The sequence below is a fragment of the Oryctolagus cuniculus genome, chromosome 3, assembly GCF_051225735.1.
Source record: "Oryctolagus cuniculus isolate XC-2025 breed Fujian yellow rabbit chromosome 3, ASM5122573v1, whole genome shotgun sequence".
Lineage (NCBI taxonomy): Eukaryota > Metazoa > Chordata > Mammalia > Lagomorpha > Leporidae > Oryctolagus > Oryctolagus cuniculus.
Window position 1 is genome coordinate 43,223,515 of NC_142869.1, and position 26,595 is coordinate 43,250,109.

A 26,595-nucleotide genomic window follows, 5' to 3' on the forward strand; every position below is an offset into this window, starting at 1 on the left:
TATTTTTAGGTTCACAGGAAAATTTGGAAGAAAGTATAGAGATTTCCCATATCATGCATAGTATCCCTTATTATCAGCATCCCCCAACAGAGTGTAAACTAGTTACACTTAATGAACCTACACTGATACTTGATTATCCACTAAGGTCCATAGTTTACATAAGGTTCATTCTTGGGGTTGCACATTCTGTAAGTTTGGACAAATACATAATGACATTTATCCCTCATTATAGTATCATACGGAGTCTTACCATCACCTAAAAATATCTGTGCTCTGCTTATTCATGCTTCTTACCTCTGCTTGGTTTTTAATTTTTTTTATTCAAGATAAAGAGAGTATTGGAGCTCCAATCCAATGGTTCACTCCCTTACATATATAACAGCTGGAGTTGGCCAGGGCCAAGAGCTGAGAACTCAATTCAGGTCTTCCACTTGGGTTGCAAGGGTGTGGCAAGGACATATTTACTTGAACCATCACTGTTCCTCCTGTGGTGTGCACTCTCAGGAAGCTGAAATTGGGAACTTTAGCAAGGAATGGAACCCAAGCACTCTGGTGTTTTAATCACTAGGCTAAAAACCAGCCCCTCTTGATTGCTTAAACGTAGCAATAACTTTGTTATTCAACTTGTTTTTTAATAGGGGGAAAATACATCGAAAGTGAAACATACCCACAACATTTTTGATAATTCTACAATGTCAAAGCAAACAAGCAAAGTTGGTTTTTCACCCTAATTAATTCCACTAATGCTCTCTCATTCTTTCATCAAATTTCATTTCAATTCAATAAACATTTATTGAATGCTTGCTATGTAGTATAGATAGTACCTTCCTCTAAGGAATTTGCAGTTTAATGGCTTTGAAGGAGTGTATTCAACCAATAATAATATTGGCCAGAAAGTTATTACTGCCATAGTAAAAACATTCTAGTGATGGAAATGTTGACCCCTTGCATTTTGATTAGCTATGATAAAGACTATTGCTAAAAGGACTTGGAAATAATCTAGTTCAACCATCTGAGTTTTAAATACTAAAATATCTTATTCTTTGTTAATGTTTATTTGTTGTAGAAAGTTTAGAATATGTGTAAATCAAAGCACCCATAGTTCCACTACCCCTGAACAATCATTATTTTTTTTAACTTTTATTTAGTAAAAATAAATTTCCAAAGTACAGTTTATGGATTACAGTGGCTTTTCCCACCCATAACTTCCCTCCCACCCGCACCCCTCCCATCTCCCGCTCCCTCTCCCATTCCATTCACATCAAGATTCATTTTCAATTATCTTTATATACAGAAGATTGATTTAGTATATATTAAGTAAAGATTTCATCAGTTTGCACACACACAGAACATAAAGTGTAAAATACTGTTTCAGTACTAGTTATAGCATTAATTCACATTGGACAACACATTAAGGACAGAGATCCCACATGAGGAGTAAGTACACAGTGACTCCTATTGTTGACTTAACAATTTGACAGTCTTGTTTATGGCATCAGAAATCTCCCTAAGCTCTAGTCATGAGTTTCCAAGGCTATGGAAGCCTTTTGAGTTTGCCGACTTCGATCTTATTTAGACAAGGTCATAGTGAAAGTGGAAGTTCTCTCCTCCCTTCAGAGAAAGGTACCTCCTTCTTTGGTGGCCTGTTCTTTCTACTGGGATCTCACTTGCAGAGATCTTTCATTTAGGTGGTGGGTTTTTTTTTTGCCAGAGTGTCTTGGCTTTCCATGCCTAAAATACTCTCATGGGCTCTTCAGCCATATCCGAATGCTTTAAGGGCTGATTCTGAGGCCAGAGTACTGTTTAGGATGTCTGCCATTACAATTATTATTTTTTAAAAAAGATTTATTTATTTATTTGAAAGGCAGAGTTACAGAGAGGCAGAGAAAGAGAGAGGTCTTCTATCCATTGATTCACTTCCCAGATAGCCACAACAGCCAGAGCTGTACCAACCTAAAGCCAGGAGCCAGGAGCTTCTTCCAGGTCTCCTACATGGGTGCAGGGTGCAAGGACTTGGGCCATCCTCTACTGCTTTCCCAGGCCATAGCAGAGAGCTAGATCAGAAGTAGAGCAGCCGGGACTTGAACTGGCAGCCATATGGGATACCAGCACTGCAGGTGGTGGCTTTACCTGCTATGCCACAGCACCAGCCCCTAAACAATCGTTATTAACCTTTTGGTGCATTTGCTTCAAGTTTTCTTCTCTACATATTTTTATTGTATTTATATATAGAAACAACTGAGTATATAGTTGAGTTTATATAACTATAGACATTTAGTATGCAATTTTGTACACTGATTTTTTCCATAAAATGTCTTTTATAAAATTATCTTTTCCCAATTGTATTAAAACTCTTGGTAAATACTTTAATGGCTAAGTAGTATTAAATTATTAGATCAACCATAACTTAGATGTTTTATAGTTTATGTTTATGCTGTTTCACTATTAAATGGCTTTGGACTTAATACTTTCTCAGGATGGAGTCAAAGTATATGGGTCAAAGTATATTGGGTCAAAGTATATGAACATTTTTATGGTGATTGCAAGATGGTTTGGAGTACTGGTCATTTTGCATATTGCATTTGGCTTTATCTTCGCAGTGGGTTTCATTAGCCTATCCTTACACATACTACAGACTCTCTTCCTTTTAATTGGATTGGCAAGGAAGTCACCAGGAACTGAATACACACTCGAGGGAAGGAGATAAGCAGATTCAACATCTGCTCCCAAAAAGAGATGGCAGCTTACTCTAGCTGAGCTCAGTAGCACCTTCCCTGTTCTGTGTTATTGTCTTTTAAAGTTGCATAGACCTTAACTTACACAGAGTACAGTTAATGGTCCCTTGTAGAATTGGGGTGAGAGTGGAGGGTAACAGAAATGAAAGTAGATTAGGGGCTGATTAGCTCAGAGTATTCGTGGATGTGCAGAATGACCTGGGGTCCACTGAGGTCCGGCTTGCTGGACACTTTGATTGAGACTGACTGGGGACCGGTAGGATACCTCAAGTTCTAACCAGGTCCCTGTATTCCTCTGATGCAGGGTGTTGCCAAGCTGGGTGGTCTGAGGCCTCTGTAGACCTGTTCGCCTCTTTTGCACCAAGGAGGGCCAGGTTGCAGCTTGATGAGTGTGAGCGGCGCACTGACTCAGGAGTGGCTGCAAGGTGGCCTGCAATTAATGTCAGTAAGCACAGATGAGTGCAATGTGAAGTAAGGTCTGAGAGAGAAGTGCCAGCTTTCCAGGGGCTGGGACCCCTTCACAGACTTGAAGACGTAACAGACAGTCTCTCAGATCTCACTGCAGAACAATGGAGAAATCCATGGTTGAACCTCTCTTCCGGCTGTCCTTCATGGAGTCCCCGTGGTTGTTTCTGGGCTGATTTTCTCCTTCTGTCTGCCTTTTATGGAGATGAGTTGTAAAAGGAGCAGCAGGAGAGAGGGCAGCCTCACAGACAGTGGCTAAGCTCTTGTGCTGTAGTCAGAGCCATGCCCACATTCTGTTTCTCCAGTACCACATTTGGGGCTGCTTTAGACTCCCCTTGAAGCCTCTTGGGACCCCCACATTTTTTTCCAGCCATGTTTACAAGTAGCCAGTCATAATCTCCTATTTATAAAGCCTGAGTTTCCAGTTCAAGTGTAATATTTATGTGTTCCCCATCCACATTTCCATGATAAGGTTACTGTTTGGTTAACCCCAAGGCCGGTCAACTTACTGTTGAGTTCTGTTTCTTCTTGAATTTGTCACAGAGTCCTTGTAGAAAAGGCTTAAATTTAGCTATTGCATTCACTGCCTTAAATCCAAGACACTGAGACATTTCTTGTGTGAGCCCTCCAATCCTGTGGAAATTTCTCCAGACTTAAAAATACCCCAGAAATGGTTATAATCTCAAACACAGTAACCCTCTCTGGCTAAAAAATATCTTTCACACATCCCAACCACCATCTCCACACCCACACTTCCCTGGGTGAACCAGAGAGTTTGTGTTTTATGAAGAAAATCACTGAAGTCAGCTTAAAGGGTGGGCATTTGGCATAGCAGATAGATGCCCACTGGGACACCCAAATCCCATATCTAAGTGCATGAGTTCAAGTCCTGACTCCATTTCCATTGTAGCTTACTGCTTATGTGTACCCTTGGAGTGCAGGTGATGGCTCAAGTGCTTGGGTCCCTGTTCCCTATGTGGGAGATCTAGATTGAGTTCCCAACTCCCAGCTTCAACCTGTCCCAGCCCTGGCCATAGTAGGCATTTGGGGAGTGAACCAGCTGATGTGAGACCTCTGTCTCTCTGTCTGTCTCTCTCTCTCCTTCTTCTTCCCCTCATATTTTTTTTAAAAACAGAGAAAAAGAAAAGTGAATTTGCTCTGGTCCTTTCTCTTCATCCCCACTTCAGGGGTCCATCTTCACTTGACAGTGGGAAGTCGCTTTAATCCCACTTCTGATTTTTGCACCCAAACAGAGTCTTGGCAAATGCGTGATGGTAGGACAAAGTTATATGGCAAGAAGTAGGGTCAAATATCACTAGACTGTAAATAGAAGCTTCATAAATGATTGATCAGTTGAGAAAGGAAACAGTGTGTGGATTTTGGAGTTGATAAGGAATAATATTAGTTACTTCTTAAAAATTTTATTAAGATCAAGTCACTGTTTCTCATAGTGTCCATTTCACTTCAACAAGTTTCCCCTTTGGGAAACTTGTCCTGATGGTTGATGTACAATGTGATACTTTATCCATTTTAGTATTTTTTTTTTTGTTCTAGTACCATTGGTTGAACTCTGTAATTAACACACAATTATTTTTAGGTGTTTAAATTTTAACTGAAAAGTGATCCCTGTTAGGAATTTGGAAAACATTATGCTGAGTGAAATAAGCCAATCCCAAAGGGACAAATACCACTTGTTCTCCCTGATAGGTGACAACTAACTGAGCACCAAAAAGGAAACCTGTTGAAGTGAAATGAACACTATGAGAAACGGTGACTTGATCAGCCCTCACCCTGACTGTTGATGAGCAACTTAATATGTTATCCCTCTTAGTATTTTTTTGTTTGTTTGTTCTACTTAATACTTTTTGTTGAATACTGTAATCAATACACAATTATTCTTAAGTGCTGAAACTTAACTGAAAAGTGATCCATGTTAAATATAAGAGTGGGAATAAGAGAGGGAAGAGATGTGCAATTTGGGACATGCTCAAGCTGACTTACCCCAAACGGTAGAGTTAGAAACATACCAGGGGACTCCAATTCAATCCCATCAAGGTGGCATGTACCAATGCCATCTCACTAGTCCCAGTGATCAATTACTGTTCACAGTTGATCATAATGATAGGACTAAGAACCAAAGGGATCACATAAACAAGAATAGTGTCTGCAAATACTAGCTGATAGAATCAAAAAGGGAGAGAACGATCAACATGGGAAGCAAGATACACAGCAGACCCATAGAATGGCAGATGTCCTAAACAGCACTCTGGCCTCAAAATCAGCCCTTAAGGCATGTGGATCTGGCTGAAAAGCCCATGAGAGTATTTCAGGCATGGAAAGCCAAGACACAATGGGGAAAAAAAAAAAAAAAGTAAATGAAAGATCTCCGTGAGTGAGATCCCAGTGGAAAGAATGGGTCATCAAAGAAGGAGGTACCTTTCTCTGAAGGGAGGAGAGAACTTCCACTTTGACCATGGCCTTGTCTAAATATGATCAGAGTCGGTGAACTCAGGGGGCTTCCATAGCCTTGGCAACTCATGACAAGAGCCTAGGGTGATTACTGATGCCATAAACAAGAGTGTCAATTTGTTAAGTCAACAACAGGAGTCACTGTGCACTTACTCCTCATGTAGGATCTTTGTCCTTAGTGTGCTGTACATTGAGATTTAATGCTATAACTAGTACTCAAACAGTATTTTTCACTTTATGTTTCTGTGTGGGAGCAAACTGTTGAAATCTTTACTTAATGTATGCTAAACTGATCTTCTGTATATAAAGAGCATCAAAAATGAATCTTGATGTGAATGGAAGGGGAGAGGGAGTGGAAAAGGGGAGGGTTGCAGGTGGGAGGGACATTATGGGGGGGAAGCCATTGTAATCCATAAGCTGTACTTTGAAAATTTATATTCATTAAATAAAAGTTAAAAAATTATTAAGATAGCCATTTTGATAGTTTTTGTGTGTGTGTGTGTATGTTTTTTTGTTTTGTTTTGTTTTGTTTTGTTTTGTTTTGTTTTTGTTTTTGGTTTTTTTTTTTGGCAGAGGACTGAGTCAATCCTTGGAATGAGTACAGGTTTTATTGTATCAGTAGTCTATGGTGACACACTGTATAGGGCCATCCAATTTCAGTGTAGTTCGGTGTGAAAACTGGCATGTGAGTGCATGGATTATGTAAATGTTGAAGATAAATATGAGGATATGTTCATTGAGTGCTTTTTTCTATTTTAAAAAGGATTTATTTATTTATTTATTTAGAAAGAGTTTCAGAGAGAAAGAGATCGATCGATCTTCCACTTGCTGGTTCACTCCTCCAGATGCTGCAATGGCCAGCACCAGGCCAGCCAAAGCCGGGAGCCAAGAGCTTCATCCAGGTCTCCCACATGGGTGGCAGGGACTCAGGTACTTGGGCCATCCTCTGCTGCTTTCCCAGGCCTTAAGCTGAGAGCAGGATTGGAAGTGGAGCAGCTGGGACAAGAACCAGCCCTGGGGCCAGTGCTGTGGCACAGTGGGTTAACGCCCTGGCCTGAAGCGCCAGCATCCCATCTGGACGCCAATTCTAGTCCCAGCTGCTCCACTTCCCATTCAGCTCCCTGCTATGGCCTGGGAAAGCAATAGAACATGGCCCAAGCCCTTGGCCCCCTGCACCAGCGTGGGAGACCTGGAAGAAGCTCCTGGCTTCAGATCAGCGCAGTTCTGGCCTTTGTGGCCAATTGGGGAGTGAACCATTGGATGGAAGACCTCTCTCTCTCTGCCTCTCCTCTCTCTGTGTAACTTTGACTTTCAAATAAATAAATCTTTATTAAAAAAAATAAAAAGAACCAGCCCTTATATGGGAAGCCTGTATTGCAGGAGGCAACTTTACCCACTATGCCACAATGCCAGCCCCCAGGTGTTTTCTTAAGATGTAGTTCTAACTAGTTTAGTTTATGCTAGACATATATAACTGTATTCTCTGACTTATAACTGCAAGCTATATATGCAGAACTCGTTGCCTTTTTTTTTTTTTTTTTTTTTTTGACAGGCAGAGTGGACAGTGAGAGAGAGAAAGGTCTTCCTTTGCTGTTTGTTCACCCTCCAATGGCCGCCACGGCCGGCGCACTGCGGCCGGTGCACTGCGCTGATCCGATGGCAGGAGCCTGGTACTTATCCTGGTCTCCCATGGGGTGCAGGGCCCAAGCACCTGGGCCATCCTCCACTGCACTCCCTGGCCACAGCAGAGAGCTGGCCTGGAAGAGGGGCAACCGGGACAGAATCCGGCGCCCCGACCGGGACTAGACCCCGGTGTGCTGGCGCCGCAAGGCGGAGGATTAGCCTATCGAGCCGCGGCGCCAACCAGAACTCGTTGCTTTTTATGATGATGATTCGTTGGCATGCATTCTTGCTCTGTGTTTTAAAGGAGCCATTCCATTTCTGATTTTGACAAATGGATTGAGGTTGATCTCTGTGTTATCTTCCAGTAATATTTATAGACCACAAACTGATAAATGAGTTTGTGTAATGAGTCTTGGTGTGAGCTGTCTGGTACTCTCTGGCCCTCGCATGCCTCTCCTGAGATGTTTTTGCAGAACCCAGTATCTGAGCAGTCCTGAATAGCTGCCTTATCCCTCGGACTTGGTATGTTTAGGACCAAATCTTAAATTAGAAAGAAAAGTTTGTTCCGATCATAAAGGCCAGTTTTGAGTGACTTGCAAATTGCTTTTCTCTCCACTCTTTCACATTGTCTTCTTAGTGAATAAAGAAGAATCACTAAAGGAAGAACATGTTTAAAGGAACGAGATTCCAATTAATGTCCCCAGCAGTAGCTATATACTAAGATGAATAATTCTACTCGTAGGGAAACATAAAGGAAAATCTCCAAGATTAAAGAAAATTGTGGAGTTACAGACCCGCTTACTCAAAACGAACACACACACCCCCCACCCACCCACACACTGACTGTTTCCTTTCCCCCTTCCTACTCCTTTTTGTAAAATATCAGGGGAAATTTTCAGCTTATCAATTGATTGGAAGACATTATCATGCATGTTAAAGAGCATGGATTTTGAGTTAGACCTGGATTCGGTCCCCTGATCCATCCTCTATTGACTGTGTCAACTTAAGGAAGCCACTATACTCTGGTTTCTCTTCAGATTGTATAAATCTTTTGCCTTTTAAGGAAGTGAGTTACTGGATGACTTAAGATTGACTGATATGATCCATATAAGGCCCTTGGTAGAACATTTGGCTCTTGGTAAATACTTAGTAGCTTTCCACTGTTAGTGAGAATCTTCATCACTGTCATTTGTCACCACCACTTCACCATCATGGTCATCATTGCTGCCATCACTACTGTGGTCACTGTCATCTTTGTCACTGTTATCCGAGTCATCGTCGTCGTCATCTCCCTCTCCTGATTTACCATCTGCCCCTCTGTTTACTCCTTAGTTCCCTTGCAGACTCTCTTCCTTTTCCAAACCTTCTGATATTGGGATTCCTGAGGTTTATGTCCTAAACCTCTTTCTCTGCCCTCCATGAGCTGTCTCACCCACGGTGGGAGCTTGTGTATCAGCCATTGCTGATGACTGTCGAGCCTATAACTTTACCCCAGACCTTACACCTTACATCCATTATAGACATCTCCCCACAAATGTCCCACAAGCACCTCAAGCCAAATTCAATGCTGCTTTCTCCTCCTGAACCTTACTTCTTTTCTTTTCTTAAAGAAATAATTGCCTTCCACTCTGTTACCAAAGCAAGAAAACTGGATGTCATCCCTCACTGTACTTTTCCCGCTTCCTTCGGTGTTGTCGATAAATTGTGTGCATGACACCTTCTAGACATTATGTTCCATGTGCATAGTTTCATGTGCCCAGTGCAGTTCTCAGTAAGTAATCACTGAATTAATCAATAAAGGAGTGAACGAAACTCTTGCATACACTCACATCCTTCTATTTTCATTACTTCTTTTGGAGTTCTGGCTGCCGTTGGTGCTCACCAACTTGTTAATTCACAGTTCGTAAATCCCATAGTTGAAATATCCCAACTGATTTTCTTGCCTCTAGGTTGGAGTCCCCATTTCGGTACCACTGGAGGTCACTGTTCACACCACCAGTAGAATGATTTTTATGAAACCCAAGCATTTAATCACGATCATGCCTCCTCCCTGCTTAAAGCCCTTCAGTGATTCTGAGTGGTTGTACTGAATGCTGTCCTGGTTCACAGCTGTTGTCCAAGAGCACTCTCAGAAGTGTCCAGGCTTGGCCAATAATTAACGACCACCCTATACCTAATCTGTGGTTCATGTTCATTTCTAGCCTCATTGCTCCTCATTTCTCCCTCAAGCCTACCTGTGTGAGGAGCTTCTTGGGCTCTTCCTTCTGCCTAGAAGTCTTCTTTTCTCTTTGCCTGGCTTCTTCCCGCCATCCAGGTCTCAGGCTAGACTTATTCTGGACAGGATTCTTCTCTGACTCCTGGTTTATGTAAGCTACCTCTTTGTGTTTCCATATCATCTTGTACTTCTCCACCCTATCTCATGCCTTAGGATTTCATCACTTATTAACATCTGCAAATTCCCCAGTAGCCTCTATGCTCGGTCAGATCAGTGGCCACATCAACTGTAACTGCCCACTTGAATCCTGGTGCCTAACCCAGGGTCATGTACATAGATGGCACTCAACGAATATTTGGTGAAGGAGAGGAGGAAAGCGTGAGAATGGTCATAGGACGGGTACAGGAAATCTTACTCCATAACAGATCATCTGGAACCATGCCTAATGTGCAGCTATGAACAGAAACGTGGTCGTTCTGTCCCTGTTCAGCATGTTTGTGATGGTGGGGGAAATGATTGTGTGTTCCTTTGATTCAAAGTTCATTTTAGGACAGGATTTGGAGTTGGTACACACTGTCAATTCCAGGAAGTCTTGCAGGTGATAATGTTGCAAAACAAAGCAAAGAACAGCTGTTTTTTAGCCTTAGCAAGCATTTAAGGCTACTCTTGTTTCAACCATGGAAGAGGGATTGGTTTTAAAGTTATTTACTTTGAAGTTAAAATTAAATTTATTCTCATTATTCTAACATGTCCTAGGTTAAGTTCCAAATTTTATTCACACTAATAAGAAACATCTCATTGTTCTAATATGAATACTTGTATTATTTGCAAACTTGAAATTGTGTGTTTTTTTGGATAGTAATTTTCATATTGTAATTTGAGCTGCCAAAGAATCCTGACATTATAGCATTTTGTTCTACCTATATTGACTAGAAAGGACTTCGGGACCTAAGTATTAAACATTTTAGGAAATGTGTTTCTGGGCTTATTTTCTGCAGACATTGGCATTTCAATAGGTTTTTAAAATGAAAATAGTGTTTTCCACATGTAGGGCTTAAATTGTGCTTTCCTCTTTACAAACTTCAACTTTCAGGGAAGAAAAATGAGTAAAATAGACTTAAAAACTCTTGTTTTTTTCTTTTTATCTCCACAGCTTTTGGAAAGAACCAACAGTGGTTTTGAGGAATCAGATTCCGGTGCTACCAAGAGTCCGCTCCACTTAGCAGTAAGTGAGATGCTATTGCCCCTTCGCTTGTGACAAATAGAATGTAAATATTCATAAAACTAGGCTGTTCTTAAGCACAGTAAGGCAGTAATGAGTGATAATGAAAGTAGTACAAGGTCAAAGGCACAGGCTGCAGAGAGAAACACTGCCTCTCTTTCCAACCCCAGCTTCACCTGCGGATAACCTTACACACTTTACTTTCCTTGTCTGATTTTGTTAAGATTTATTTATTCATTCATTCATTCATTCATTCGTTTATTTATTTATTAGGCAGAGTTACAGAGAGAGACAAGGAGAGAGAGAGAGAGAGAGAGAGAGAGCGAGAGCGAGCTATCTTCCATTCGCTGGTTCACTCCCTAAATGGCCACAACGGCCAGGACTGGGCCAGGCTGAAACCAGGAGCCTGGAACTCCATCCAGTCTCCCACCTGGGTGTGGGGGCCCAAGGACTTGTGTTAACTTCCACTGCTTTCCCAGGTGCATCAGCAGGGAGCTGGACTGGAAGTGGAGCAGCTGGGGCTCGAAGTGGTGCCTGTATGGGATAGGCATCACAGGCAGCAGCTTAACCTACTGCACTACACACTGGACTCTCCTTGCCCTGTCTTGAACCTTAGTTTCCTCATCTGCAAAATGAGGGCTGATGAAAGATAATGGGGCTGGCGTTATGATGCAGCAGGTTAAGCCACTGCCTACAACACTGGCATCCCACATCAGAACAGTCCTGGCTGTTCTGCTTTCAATCCAGCTGCCTATTAATGCATGTGGAAAGGCAGTGGAAGATAGCGCAAGTGCCTGCGCCACTACCACCGTCATAGGAGACCAGTTCCTGTTCCTGGCTTTAGCCTGATGCTGCCCTGACTTTGCAGCCATTTGGGGGAGTGAACCAGCAGATGGAAGATCTCTCTCTCTCTCTCTCACTCACTCTCACTCTTACTTTCACTCTGCCTTTCAAATAAATAAAATACAACCTTAAGAAGGAAAAGAGATCATGTAAATAAGTCCTGACCTCAGTGTCCTATAAGTTACTGTTATGAATTTTAAGTCTTTAGAATTCAAAGAAAACTTCAGTTTATGAGAGTTAAAGTGAAACGTGTAAAACCTCCAGATAATCAGGTACCACATGTTCTGGCACTACATGTGAAAACTCGCGGGGCATTTAAGCACAGACTTGTGAGAGTAAGATGCAGAATAGCAGTTGTGCTTTCTGACCAGACTTGCAAGCAGGATCCTGGGGGAGGTGGTTGGCTTCATTCTTGTGCTGGGTGAGATCTGGGTAGGAGGGCAGGAGTGCTTTCACCAGTGAGCCTTCCTTCCCACATCCCAGCAAGGGAAGGGAAATGCAGCAGGTCAGAGTGATGACCCTCAGACTCTTCATGGGGTGTCCAAAGTGGAAGTGCATTCACCACTGCCCCAGACTGTGTCCTGTTGACCGTTTTGATCAGCACCTGTTCCCCAGGAAGCCTGTTGACAGGCATCCACACCAGCTACAATCAGCCCACCTGTCCCAGGAGCTTCTGGCTTGTAAGCATTTGCTTCAGGGACATGAAGAGAGTGTATGGGTGCATTTTTGCTTAGAAAATTCCTGGGGTATGATGCTGGGAAGAATAGGAGGGGCTTACTTGCTTTGACCTTTCACTTTCTACCATGCATGCACAAGGACTTCAGTGTCATTCAGTTGAAAAATCACGAGGAGAGCTTGTAGAGAGGAATGGGCTTTTAATATTTCTTTATTTATTTTCATCTACTTGAAAGGCAGAGCGATATATATATATAGAGAGAGAGATTTTCTATCTCCTAGTTCACTTTACAAATGCTGGGCTAGGCCAAGGCCAGGAGTCCAGAACCCTATCCAGGTCTCCCAAGTAGGTGGTAGGGGCCAAAGCACTTGAACCATCACCCGTTGCCTCCAGAGATGCATTAGCAGGAGACTGGTTGAAGTCCAGTAGCCTGAACTTGAACCTGCACTCTGATATGCATCCCAGGTGGCAGCTTAACCCATTGTGCCACAATGCCTGCTCCAAGAGGAGTATTTTATTCATTGGAATTCAGGCAAGAGACAGGACAAGGCCATCTCACTAGGTTTGGAATACACCAAGCCAGTCACTGCCCGGAGCCCTCCCTTCACAGTCTGTCTTCCTACATACTTGCCAGCAGCCAGCACACCTGTTGCCCCTGACTCGGGCGTCCACTACACATGCACACACACAACACACACGCACACAGAACAGTCTCCCACACACATCTTTGAGTCCTGTGAGTCCTTTGAGTCCATCAGGTCTTTCCTGTAAGTGGACTTCAAGTGTAAAAATTGGGTGAATAGTGGGATATGTGCCTGTGTAAGGTGTACACCTGTTGGCTCTTCGTACAGGCTGCTGTCTAGGATTCCTGCCCCCCCACCCTGCTATGCCCAAGGGGGTTGCCCAAAGCTGACTGCTCGCAGACAAAGCACTCTTGTACCTGGGGGGCCCCGTGTGGAGGCTGTTTCCGAAGTTTCATGCCCTTGTCAAGTGGGTTTGATTACATCACCACACCTGACATTGATCTGAGAAGAAACTTTCTTTGCTTCTAAAAATGCTTTCATCACTCATTCGTTTTTCTTCCCAAAAAGTATTGTTGAGTGCTTATTCTGCATAGGTGTTCTTTTTCGTAAAAGTATTTATTTATTTATTTATTTATTTATTTGAAGGGCAGTTTTACAGAGGGAGAGAGAGGAAGGGGGGGAGGGAGGGAGGGAGAGAGAGAGAGAGAAAGAGAGAGAGAAAGTCTTCCATCCATTTGTTCACTCCCCATGTAGCTGCAATGACCAAGGCTGAGCCAGGCCAAGGCCAGGAGGTTCATCTAGGTCTCCCACATGGGTACAGGGGATCAAGCACTTGGGCCTTCCCAGGTGCATTAACAGGGAACTGGATCAGAAGTGGTCCAGCAGAGCTGGAATTGGCACCCCATATGGGATGCTGGCATCGCAGACAGTGGCTTTACCCATTATGCCACAACACTGGTCCCACAGGTGCTCTTCTAAGCTCCATGGGTTTCTAGTTATCTAAAGTCATGGTGTGGGGCAGGTGTTGCGGTGCAGCAAGTTAAGCCACTGCTTGGGACACCAGCCTCCCAAAGCAGAGTGCCAGTTTAAGTCCCAGCTACTCTGCTTCTGATCCAGTTTCCTGCTAATGCATCCTGGGAGGCAGCAAGTAATTGCTAAAGTCTTTGGGCCCCTGCCACCCCAATAGGAGACACTGATGGAGTTCTGGGCTCCTGGCTTCAGCGTGGCCCTGCCCTTGCTGTTGGGGGCATTTGGAGAGTGAACCAGTGGGTGAAATCAATCAATATCTCTCTCTCTCTCTCTCTCTCTCTCTCTATCTCTCTGTTGCTCTGCCTTTCAAGTAGATGAAAATAAAACAAGCATTATAAAAACTAGGATCAGGGTGGTGGCATCACTAGAAAGAACTGGGCTTTGGTAGTCCTGCAGCTGGCAGGGCCCAAGAAGGACAGAGAAGAGGTCCCAGCTGCTACTCTTCTCACTAGCAACTCAGCTGGACATGATTTCCCCACCTGGAAATTAAAGGCAATGAGTTTGTTAAGGATCCTAGAGACCCATCCAATACATTCATCTATGTAATTCTTTGTTATATAATTTTAGTGCAAGCCTCTACTCTTTTGTGTCTCAGTTTCCCCACTCATAATACAAGGAGAATGGCAGTACCTCGTCCCAGGACCATGGAGGGTGGCAGAACTTCTGTGTGTAAAGCAACTGGGACAGTGCCGAGCACATCCCCGCAGTCATCAGCTTCATCGCCATCATTATTCACGTTAAAATCATTCTGTCCTTTGATATACACTGACTGTGAGTAGTGCCAACAGTCTTCCAGGAGCTGAAGATATTACAGTAAAGAAACCCCACCTCTGTCTTTGTAGAGTTTCCACTCTAGGAGAGACGATAGGCAAGTGCTTATATAGCACGGGGGACAGTAGTGAGTACTGCAGGTGCTGCAGGGACAGGGAAATGGGATCAGTGAGACAGAGACTGTTGAGGTGGCAGGCAGAGAATCTCACTTTGGACAGAGGCCTTACGAGCCCCTGCCTCTGATATCTGATGGAAGAGTGTTCTGGGAAGAAGTGCAGAGTTGCAGGGGTGAGAGTATAGTTTGCAAGTCCACAGAAGAGTGAAGAGGCCACCGTGGCTGCAGCAGGGTAGTGAGCCATAGCGGCCAAGGTTGAGGTCTGATATACTGGGGAGGAGTGGGAGAGAGAGCTGCAGATCTCCCAGCGCCTTGTGTTAAGAACTCGACTTTCACTCTGAGTAAAACAGGAAATTCTGTGGAGGGTTTTTGAAGAGACAAAAGACATGATAGAACTTTTGTTTGTTTGTTTGTTTGTTTTAAACTCACTTTAGCTTCCATGTTGAGTTTGAATTATAAAGGAGAAAAGGTCAAAGCAAGGCACCCAGGCGAGAGATGGTGATGATGCCTTTGACTAGGGTGGTGGCACTGGATTCATCCTAAAGTTATTTTATTCTATACGCTTTAATGCTTTTAAAAAATATTTGCTTTTAGAAACCTACAAACATTCGCATCGCATCTCTCTAGGAGCCTTAATAGCAATTAACTTGATAAAACCCCAGGCACACAGTTTGTTAGGTGGCAGCATTCTAGCGACGGAATGGAACTGGATGCCCCCAAACCTTGGCTGCCGCAAGAAACTCAGCCCGCCCTGAGCTGCTGTTTCCTGGCTGAGTGATTCAAGTCTCCAGGGTTATCAGCCCAGTGAATTTCATAAGCCTTTCATCCACTTAAAAAATTAAATTAAAAAACAAGGTTATGCAAATGAAAGGCTCCAGCTGTCGAAATTTCCAGATGGGCCGTTGTTTTCATGGATTCTGTTGAAATCCCAGTTCTTTCCCCTCGTGGCCCTTAGTTTCTATCTTAAAAGACTTGGAAACATTAATCTTGTTTAAGAAATATTTAAGTTACCTAATGAGTTTTTTTTAGGAAAGGTATTTTCCTAAGATACATTTTAAATGTTTTAAAGTCTTCTGGTAAAGTTTTTACTCTATGCTTGGTAAAATTTGAGGGCTGAAGGGGATTTCTATAGGTAAATCTGGCCTTTCTGCCATTCTCTTTAAGAGAACTTTCAAATGCCAAGATAGAAGAATGCATGAATTGAAATCATACACTTTTCCTAATTACCAGTAGGATTTATTTCATTTTATCTGACTATTAAGCCTCTTTAACACTTGCTAATAGGTTTATTTTTCGTTGTGAGGATTAAAGGGAAAAGTGCAGAGACTTTAGCAGGGGATAAGCTCTTGACTCAGAGTCTAACCTAAGCCCTTGTGCTGCGATGTGACTCTTGCTCTGGGCAGTGCTAACTCCTTTCCACCTGCCCCCTTCCTGCCTGTGTTTCTCCTTTCCCACGTGTCTTCTCTGTACTGTTTATCTAATGTTAGCCATTGTGTTTTGTCTCTACACATGCATTTTAAGTTGCTAATTCCATTTTCCTAGGCTTAGTCACACTGACAGAAATTAAAATGGTTATTCTCCTTGTATAATAGTACCTGGCACTGAAGGAGTCAGCTTTTTTTTTTTTTTAAGATTTATTTATGTATTTGAAAAGTAGACTTACAGAGAGAGGGAGAGGCAGAGAGAGGTCTTACATTCACTGGCTCACTCCCCAAATGGCCACAATGGCCAGAGCTGGGCTGATCCAAAGCCAGGAGCCAGGAGCTGCTTCTGTGTCTCCCACATGGGTGCAGGGGCCTAAGCCCTTGGGCCATCTTCTGCTGCTTTCCCAGGCCATTAGCAGAGAGCTGGATGGGAAGAGGAACAGCCAGGACACAAACCGGCACCCATATGGTATGCCAGTGTCACAGGCAGAAGCTTAACCTACTGCACCATAGCGCCGCCCCAGGAGCCAGCATTTGCAAATAGCATCTAGAACTTGCTGTTATCTAATGGGTTCATTTCCACTTGGTATGAAGTCAAGATTTCCACTAAATAGTGATTGCCATTGCAATATAAAAGGGAGAAGGTATTATGTATCTGTGTATTTTTCAAATCTATAGACTCCAGACCAAAGTACAGTTGACAAGTGTCCACCCTGAAGTGGAGGCTGCTACTCCCATAGCCCTGTGCCCGAGGATAAGTTTTCTAAGTCAGCTTAAAGTCATCTATGTCTTGAGTTGATAATTGCTGGGACTAGGTGAAGGCTTTGTGGAAATTCTTTCTTCTTTGTGTATGACTGAAATTTCCAATAATAAAACGTCAAGGGAGCATATACCTTACAGCCACATTGTACCCTTCCCTGTACGCTCCTGAAAGGCCCTGGCTGTGGGGTCAGCCTGATCTACCTTCCAAGCCTGTTTCTTCCACATCAGGCTGTATAACCATGGAAGCCTTCTGTGTCCTCATAGCTAAAGTGGGGATAATCATGGATATGATAAAAATTAAAGGAGGTGACGCCTGTCCAGCACCACATGATACAGCAAGTACTCAAAGTTAGCTGTAGCTTCAGGATTTAGGTTCTATTAAAGCTTACTGTCCTACGTAGTTATTCTTTGCATAGCTGATATAGATCTGAAAGTTGAACATGCAGGAATTTATTTTAATGTCTCAGGAGAGGCAGTGTGTGAAGTGAAAGAGCAGTAGTCTAGAAGTTGGTCCCACAGGTATATTCTTGCTTCGTTTCTGTTCAAGTCACGTTACCTCTGGGTTGAGCCTTCTAGAAGATGGGATTAGGTTTCTGATTTAATATTTGTTGTTTATCACACAAAATGAGAAAAATATTTAGTTTGAAAATCAGTTAAGTAGAATTATTAGAAAGAAATTGTAAGACGGCACCTAAAACTATGAGTTTTAGTGGTCATAGATACTGGGTTCAGATTCTGACTTTATCATGTATTAGCAACATGACAAAGCTAATTGAGCAGGTTAATTAATGTTGCTTGCTTTGTGTTTTTTTTTTTTGTCTATAAAAAGAATGTTTTCAAAGATCAAAATAGATGATAAAGTGCTCAGAATACTTTCCAGCACATAAAAAGCCCTCAATACATGTTATGTCAAAAAATTTATTTCTGGGGCCGGCGCTATGGGGCAGCAGGTTAACACCCTGGCCTGAAGCGCCGGCATCCCATATGGGTGCCGGTTCAAGTCCCGGCTGCTCCACTTCTGATCCAGCTCTCTGCTATGGCCTGGGAAAGCAGTGGAACATGGTCCAAATCCTTGGGCCCCTGCACCCATGTGGGAGACCCGGAAGAAGCTCCTGGCTCCTGGCTTTGGATCGGCGCAGTTCTGGCCATTGCAGCCAATTGGGGAGTGAACCATTGGATGGAAGACCTCTCTCTCTCCCTCCCTCCCTCCCTCCCTCCCTCCCTGCGTCTCTTCTCTCTGTGTAACTCTGACTTTGAAGTAAAATTTATAAATCTTTAAAAAAAATTCATTTCTACCATTAATACTAATGAAATAACAACTGTATTCATTCTTTTGTATATCAGTAATTGTTGAATGTCTACTTTGTGCCAGGCATGATTCTAGCATCAGCAATGAATAGCCCACTTAACATCCCTTCAGACATAACAGGTACCAGGTAGGAAAGGTGACCTGGAGGTCAGGGGTGGAAAGTGACTGGGATATATGTGATAGAGGGTGGAGGCCGTGTCACATGGGCTGCTCTGTGAAGCCACTATGATAAAATGAAATCTGAGCAAAAGTACCAGGAAAGCTGTGTTGACTCTCTGCCCGGAGGGCTTTCCAGGCAGAGGCAATGGAGGGCAGCTGTTAGAGCCTAGAGGAGGGGATGTGTGCATTCAACTGGAGGCAGGAACAGAGTGAGTGAGGGTGACTGTGGTGAAAGGCCAGATCCTGAGGGTCTGATAGGTCACCATGGGAAATTTTGGATTTTGTTGTCGACAGGGAAGAAGCCATAGGCTCGTTTTAAGCAAGGCGTGACATGATCCTATGTGGGTTTTAAAGGATTTCATCTGGTGGCTGTATCAGTAAGAGGTTACAGGGGACCAGGATGAGAGAGGAAGCCTGTGCTTCCTTGTTCCTGGTGGAACAAGGTGGGGAATATGGATAATGAGAAATGGAGAGATTCTCGATTTATGTTAAGGAAAGAGTAGAGATGACGATGCCTTGGAAGTGGCATTGAGGGTTGCTGTTAGTAACAACGCCTTTGTATGAATTAGAACAAGAGTTGGGTAATTGTTTTCCAGCCAGATACCTGAGAATGAATGACCCCTCTTTGTGAGTTAGCAGTGGTGTCCATTCCTCTGATTGGACACAGCCCTGTACCAGGAGATGCCAGGGTGTGCTGACCTACCCTGTTGTCCCAGAGTCCTTGTTCAGGGCTACAACACAGGGTTAAGAAGAGGGAAGACAAAGATGACTCCAAAGTCTGGGGCCTGAACAGCTAGAAGAAGAAAGTTGCCATTTACTGAGATGGGGAAGTTACAGATGGAGCGTATTTGGCAGGGGGGGTTAAGAATTGGAGATAGCAATAGACAGTTCTATATAAAGTCTAGAATTAAAGGGAAAAGTTAGGACTGGAATGTAAATTTGGGATTCTTCACCATATGAATTATTAGACTACTTGTTATATGCAATCGTATATCACTAACCAGAGGGGATACATGCTGAGAACATACTACTAGGTCCGTCCTTCCTTCCTTCCTTCCTTCCTTCCTTCCTTCCTTCCTTCCCTCCCTCCCTCCCTCCCTCCCTCCCTCCCTCCCTCCTTCCTTCCTTCCTTCCTTCCTTCCTTCCTTCCTTCCTTCCTTCTTTTTAAGATTTATTTATAGGCCGGCGCCGCGGCTCACTAGGCTAATCCTCCGCCTAGCGACACCGGCACATCGGGTTCTAGTCCCGGTCGGGGTGCCGGATTCTGTCCCGGTTGCCCCTCTTCCAGGCCAGCTCTCTGCTGTGGCCAGGGAGTGCAGTGGAGGATGGCCCAAGTGCTTGGGCCCTGCACCCCATGGGAGACCAGGAGAAGCACCTGGCTCCTGCCATCGGATCAGCGCGGTGCGCGGCAGCCATTGGAGAATGAACCCGGTGTGCTGGCACCACAAGGCGGAGGATTAGCCTAGTGAGCCGTGGCGCCGGCCTAAGATTGATTTATTTATTTGAAAGGCAGAGTTACAGAGAGGCAGAGAGAGAGAGGTCTTCCATCCACTGGTTCATTCCACAAATGGCCGCAACAGCCAGAGCAGTGCCTATCTGAAGCCAGGAGCTTCTTCCAAGTCTGCCTTGTGGGTGCAGGGGCCCAAGACTTGGGCCATGTTCCACTGCTTTCCCAGGCCATAGCAGAGAGCTGGATCAAAAGTGGAGCAGCCAGGACTTGAACCCACACCCATATGGGATGCTGGCACTGCAGGTGGCGGCTTTACCTGCTAAGCTACAGCGCCGGCACCTATGTGGTTTCATCATTGTGCAGACATCATAGAGCATACATACACATACGTAGATTGTGTAGTCTGCCACACACTAGTCTATTCCATCCAACATGCTGTCCATTGTTGACCAAATGTTATATAGAATGTAACCGTGTAATTGATGTGCTTAATGTGTAGCATCACAACCATACTCATAAACAAAAATAACATAATGGAAATTTAAAAAACATTTATCATGACTCTTAATTTCTGTGGACTCTTCAAATGTAGTTTTTGTTATTGTTAACATCTATTCAAAAGAAAGCATTCAAACTTTTTTTTAAAAGAGGTGAAATAAGTCCATGTTATTATCCACCCTCTAGTTCCAGAGATAACCACCATTAAAGGTTTCTTTGTAGCCTTCTAAATATGTTCTATGTCTATAGAAGTATGTATAGGCATAAATGTGCATGCATGGATGTGTTTGCTTTTTACATAAACGAGGTCATGTTGTATGTACTACCTGAAACTTCAGTTTCTTTTTTTACAAATTTTGGTAGATTTTGTTAAATCACCTTCTACAAATGTCACACCAAATCTAAAATCACTTTTTTCACAGTCTTCACTAATACTGGACATGATAAGCTTTTTAATCATTGCCAATCTGGTAGTTGAAAAAAAGCACTTTAAAAATGTCCACATTTTCATTTATCTATTGGCCTTGTATACTTCTATTTCTGTGAGTTTTCTTTTCATGCACTTTACTATTTTAAAAATTGTTTCTAAGAGCTCCTTGTATAAGAAGGGAATTGGTCCTTTTTCTGTGCTAAGCTTTTTTTTTCCCTAATAAATTATGCTTGGTTTAAGAGCTGCTGTGGAAAAATAAAAAGCCCAGGTGGCACAGGAGGAAACTGACATCCTGCAGACACTGGGGACGGGCCGTTTCTCTCCTTTTCTCTCCTTACCTTCCTGCCGCACTGATCCTCCCTCCCCACCAAATAACTATACTCTCTTCTGTTTTGTGTCCTTTGCCTTTTTGTGTGTGTGGATACTTTTTTTTTTTTTTTTTTTTTACCTTTTGGACTAAATAAAAATGTTCGGGTTTTTAATTTTGTTGTCTAAAGGTATGAAGCCTGTTCATCTTGACATAGTAGGAGACCTCATCATAGGTCTGAACTTGGTGCTAGTGGTAGGGTATTCCCATAATTGAGTCTGTTTTTATTATAATCAGTGGAGGAAATAAAGGAGAGAAGCATCAACTACATACAGATATTATGCAAAGTCTATTCCATTTAATCTCTTTGTCCTTACAGCAACTTGAGGAGACGGCATCTATTGCTCTCATGTGACAGATGAGGAAACAAGCTCTAACTGAAATTAAGGAACTGGCCTAAGGTCACATGGAAGGGAATTAGTAAAGTGTTAGACTCTAAATGGATCTATGTGCCTCTGTTAAATCCCAAAGTCCACAATGTTTTTATAGCTTATTTTCCCAGGGTTGCTAACAGAAAGGACTCCTGAAAAAAATTTATGATTAAGTTAGTATGTTTAGGGCTGAAGTGACAGATATAGTCATTCAGCTGCTATTGTATATTAGATTTCCAGGTCAATAGGTATAAGCATGTGTCAATGCACTCAGTGCTTTTGGAGCACGTTTATTGACAAGAGCAAGAGCAAGGAGGAATCGATGGGTAACTGTGAAGTTTGTGCATCACCGTCTCTCCGTCTGGCTGTCCAGTTTGCCAGTTTCAATCATTATCCCAACTGTCTGTCTGGTGTGCCTGTGGGGGTGGCCTTGGTCTGTGACCTCAGAGGCTCAGCTCCTTGGGAGGATTGGTGTGGGCCCCGAGGTGCGGGAGCATGTGGGCCATTGGTCTCTTCTATGCAGGCATACAACGGGCACCACCAAGCCCTGGAAGTTCTTCTGCAGTCTCTGGTGGACCTGGACATCAGGGATGAGAAAGGCCGCACCGCTCTGGATCTGGCCGCCTTTAAGGGACACACAGAATGTGTAGAAGCACTTGTCAATCAGGGTGCATCCATCTTTGTGAAAGACAATGTAACCAAAAGAACCCCACTTCATGCCTCAGGTAGGTCATCTTGCCAAGAATCTGGTTACCCTAGTTTTGTGGCACACTCATAAGTTTGAATAAAAGGATGGTAGCATCTTCTTTCATTCTGATTTTTAAAATACAGGTATTTAGTTTTCCTACATGAGATTTACCTACATGCCTCCAAGTGCTTTTCATATGCTATCCCTTTGAAGGTGATTGCTGTGGTCTCTGACCAAGCAGCCCCTGGCCCTCTTTCTTAACTCAAAAAAGCGTTCAGAACTGTTGGCCAAAGTCTACCACAAGGTGTGGCACAATTTTCAGAATAATTTACGTAGAGTCAGTTCATCAAAATCAAACAGCATTTGAAGCATAACAATTCGTATTTCAAAGCTCTTTCATATAAGGAGTCATCAGACGATACTTTAATTAGTACAGCATCCTGCCAGCCTCAGTGATGCTTCTTGGCTTTTGAGCTAATTCTTGATGCATCAGAAATACACATAGAGACTTTTTTGCTTTTAAAGAAAATACATGTTTACTGCTAAAAGTAAGGAATTTCTCTTTTCTAGGGATGTTACCCAATGCATGTGAAAAACTGTGTGGAGGCACTTCTAGATAAGTGCACACATATGAGTAGGAAGGTAGTTCAGGAAATCCAGTGATAACAGCCCTTGATGAGGTAGTAGATGCCATTCCTATAAGGAAAGTAGTTGTAACACAGTGAAATAATAGGTATATTAAAGCAAAGGAGTGAAGATTGTCAAAGACTTTATGATTCTTATTGCTTGGGGAAATTTTCTCAGCATGATGGACCTGGCAGAAATATTTCCATCTTGAATTTCCAAGCTGCTACAGAAAAACAACACAGAGATTGAAAACCCTGTATAATTACCTGGAAATTAATCATTGGGCCAGTAATGGTTGCTATGGTTACATTATAAATTCCTATTTTCCATTACTTTAGTCTTGTTCGTAGACATTCTCATAGTATTATGAAGTTCAGATTTCGTTCTCCTTTTTTATGTTAGCTGCCCGTGATTAAAACAAGGATAGTACTTTAGTTCTTGTGTAATACCTGATCATTACAAAGAGCTTGTTTCTATTGTGGAAAACCACCCTTCTAAATAGGTAATCGGTGAGGAACAGTCCTTGAGCAGTCCTTTGCCACTGTGACATAGGTGTGGTCCAATGGAGCCCCCCAGTGGTCAAGGCGACTCTCTCCATTTGGAGCTCCCCCTGCTATGGAGACTGCCTTCTGACTGTTGACAAGATGTCTGCCCTGCAGAATCTGACAGTGCAGGGAGGACCTGCTTATCCTCCCTGTTGAGTCTTTTCAACTCACTCGAGACGCCAGATCTTTCTGTTGTTGTTTCAAGTCCTCAGACTACCATGAGGAACAAGAGCTAAGACAGGTGCCCGAGGTTTTGGCGTAGATGAGTGCAGTGACAGATGTGGTCTTTGAAAAACAGCTGTCACTCACAGCCAGGGAGAGACTGAGACAAAGCTGGACCTGGCAGGGTGCAGCGAAGGAAAATAGCATCTTTTTACTAAACAACAATTGAGAAAAATGTAGTATATGGGCAGCCAATGAGAACCCGAGTTTGGCTGTGCTTTTACTGTCAGGGGAACTTAAATCTATCTGAAGACCGTTAGCTAAGAGTAGACATCTGTACCAAAGACAAGCCTAATTGCAGAAATTACTTTGCTATTCAGCATGCTTGGTGAGTGATTTGAGTTAGATGATTTTTTCTTCTCCTTATGTTTAGTAAAAATTAAATATCCTTGGAATGATTCTGAATATTTAAAAATATCAGATTGAACGCAAAGAGGAACGGGTGAAATACACAGTTCCTCCACTTTCCAAACCCATCACCTGTAGTATTTAGCTGCCAGTCCTTTGCTCATCATTTCCTCTCAGGCATACATTCAACTCCTTGCATATTTTGCCAGTGGTAACAGATTTAGTATAATTGTACAAGCAAAAACAAAACAGCAGTATATTACCTGCACTCCAATCCCCAAAATTTCCTCCTGAGATACATAAATGTATTGGTGCAAAGAATGAGCCGAATGCACTAGTCTGCAAAATGTGGCATTTTTCTTATTGTTCATTTGAGTGATGTGGATGAATGTGAGCTAATTCTAATATGCATTGTCCCTGAAAACTGTGTCCTGGTTAAATTAGCAGCCTCTGATGACCGGCGGACAATAAAAAGAACTGTAAAACACTGTTCTTAGCAGATCCTTTAACAACTGAACATAGCTTTGTCTATTCCCTTCTCTCTCCACATCCATAACGAGGCAAATTCAATGTACTTTATGGTGTTGTTATTATTCAGAGGGGAGAGAAGGTCATGTTTAGAATTTTAAACATATTTGTTCCCATCTTACTCCCTGACTGGAAATCCATGTCTTTTGTAAGGCTTTTTAGGGGGTTCATTTAACACGCTGAGAATAGAGCCTCCCCCCAGGTACTGCCATCACAAGAGGTTCACTTCCCAGCCCATGTGGCACCACCAATTCCTAACAGAAGCAACTGGCCAGGTGCATACAGGGTGTGTCCCTGTGTTCCCGCCCCAGCTCATCAAGGTTAACACATTGTGGCCCAAGTTCCTGCCCACTTCTGGACTCACTTGGCCCACTGGGCGAGGAGCCTACAGCAGCCCCCAAGTAAGGAACTTGGAGGTATTCGAGTCAAGTCAGACAGGGGAAGGAAGATGAGGAGGCAGCAGGAGTGGCGCCACATCGCGCTTGAGACCTGGAAGGCAGAGAAGGGAAGGACTAGGTCGGAGAGCACCAGGATGTCCTCCTGCGCAGGGTCCCAGTCATGAGTCTCCTGAGAGTGCCAGGCAATCATCACCCAGCAGTGACTGGACGGATCAGCTCGAGGATTGGCTTCAGCCCACCAGTAATCAATCGGGACGTTGTAGGAAGCTCCCCCTCCCAGTGCAAGATGACCCAGAAGAAGACGCAGGACCTGTTCTCTTCTCCCCTCCTTTCTCCTCCCTCCTCTCCTCTCCTCCCCTCTCTCCTCTGCTCTCCTCTTTTCATCTCCTTGCTCCTCCAGCCTGATTTTCAGTCTGCCTGTCTCCCCTTCCCCCTCCACTCCCTTTTCTCCCCCCTTCTTCCTTTTAGCAAAAGGCTAGAGGCAGGGCAGACACAGCGTAATGAGATAAAATTGGGTGACTGACTTAGAGGGATGAAAAAGAGAAGTGGGGAGAGATTATCAGTTCCATGCAAGGAGACAAGAAAGGACCTCAATTTGAACAAAACTCACAGAAAATAAAGGTGAGTATCAAAGTGCCAGCTCCTTGGTGATACAGGCATTTAGCCTAGAGGTAACTCCATGGTTTAGGATACCCCTGTCCCATATCAGTGCAGACCCAGGAGACAGGAGGGGACTGAGTTCCTGCCACCCATCTGGGAGACCTGGACCTGGATCCCAGCTCCCCGCTTCACACTCCTCACCCCTTGCAGGTATTTAGAGAGTGAACTATTGGTTGGACTGCTCGCCCTTCTCTCTCTCTTTCTCCCAATCCTTCTCCCTCTCTCTCCTCTATCTGTGCATGTCTCTCAAATGAACAAATAAAATACAACTTGAGAAGCAAAAGGCCCTGATAGAATGAAGGGGGGAGAGAGATCAACACTGGTGCAGACTTTGTCAGGAAGCATTTATGAACTGGAAACCCAGGAGAATTTGTTGGCAGCCATTGAAAACCACTGATTTGAAGTCCAAATAAATTTATTTTCAAGGGATATTTGTAGTGTTGGTCTGTTAAAAGAATGTCTGTTATTTTCTTTTTCAGTAATTAACGGCCATACCCTATGTTTGCGGCTATTACTAGAAATTGCAGACAACCCAGAAGCAGTTGATGTGAAAGATGCCAAAGGACAGTAAGTGTTCTCACACTTGGCCTTGGGTTGACATTTCAATCACAAGAGGTAGATTGGGCTGGTGCCGCGGCTCACTAGGCTAATCCTCCGCCTTGCGGCGCCGGCACACCGGGTTCTAGTCCCAGTTGGGGCTCCGGATTCTGTCTTGGTTGCTCCTCTTCCAGGCCAGCTCTCTGCTGTGGCCTGGGAGTGCAGTGGAGGATGGCCCAAGTGGTTGGGCCCTGCACCCCATGGGAGACCAGGATAAGTACCTGGCTCCTGCCATCAGATCAGCGCGGTGCGCCGGCTGCAGCGCGCTGGCCGCGGTGGCCATTGGAGGGTGAACCAACGGCAAAAGGAAGACCTTTCTCTCTGTCTATTCTCTCTCACTGTCCACTCTGCCTGTCAAAAAAAAAAAAAATCCATGCATAGTTTTTTCAAAATATGCATTTTTCATGAACTTTTTTGAAGTTTTTTACATTTGGGTGAATTTCTAGCTTTGTGCTATAATGTGCATCCAAGAAGAGTGGATGTGTGCATATCTTAATGAGAATTACCGCCTTTAAAAGACTGTGG

At 43.5% G+C, this 26,595-nt stretch overlaps 1 protein-coding gene across 10 annotated transcripts in view; it reads left to right on the forward strand.

The window, feature by feature from the left end:
• Positions 1–26,595, forward strand: part of ANKRD44 (ankyrin repeat domain 44) — a 356,403-nt gene that overhangs the window by 305,164 nt on the left and 24,644 nt on the right. For all 10 annotated transcript variants that reach the window (XM_089330137.1, XM_051849306.3, XM_089330134.1 and 7 more), the window contains 3 exons: positions 10,661–10,732; positions 21,981–22,182; positions 25,953–26,040. In XM_089330137.1, the coding sequence (XP_089186263.1) occupies positions 10,661–10,732; positions 21,981–22,182; positions 25,953–26,040 (362 nt within the window). The remainder of the gene's footprint in view (positions 1–10,660; positions 10,733–21,980; positions 22,183–25,952; positions 26,041–26,595) is intronic.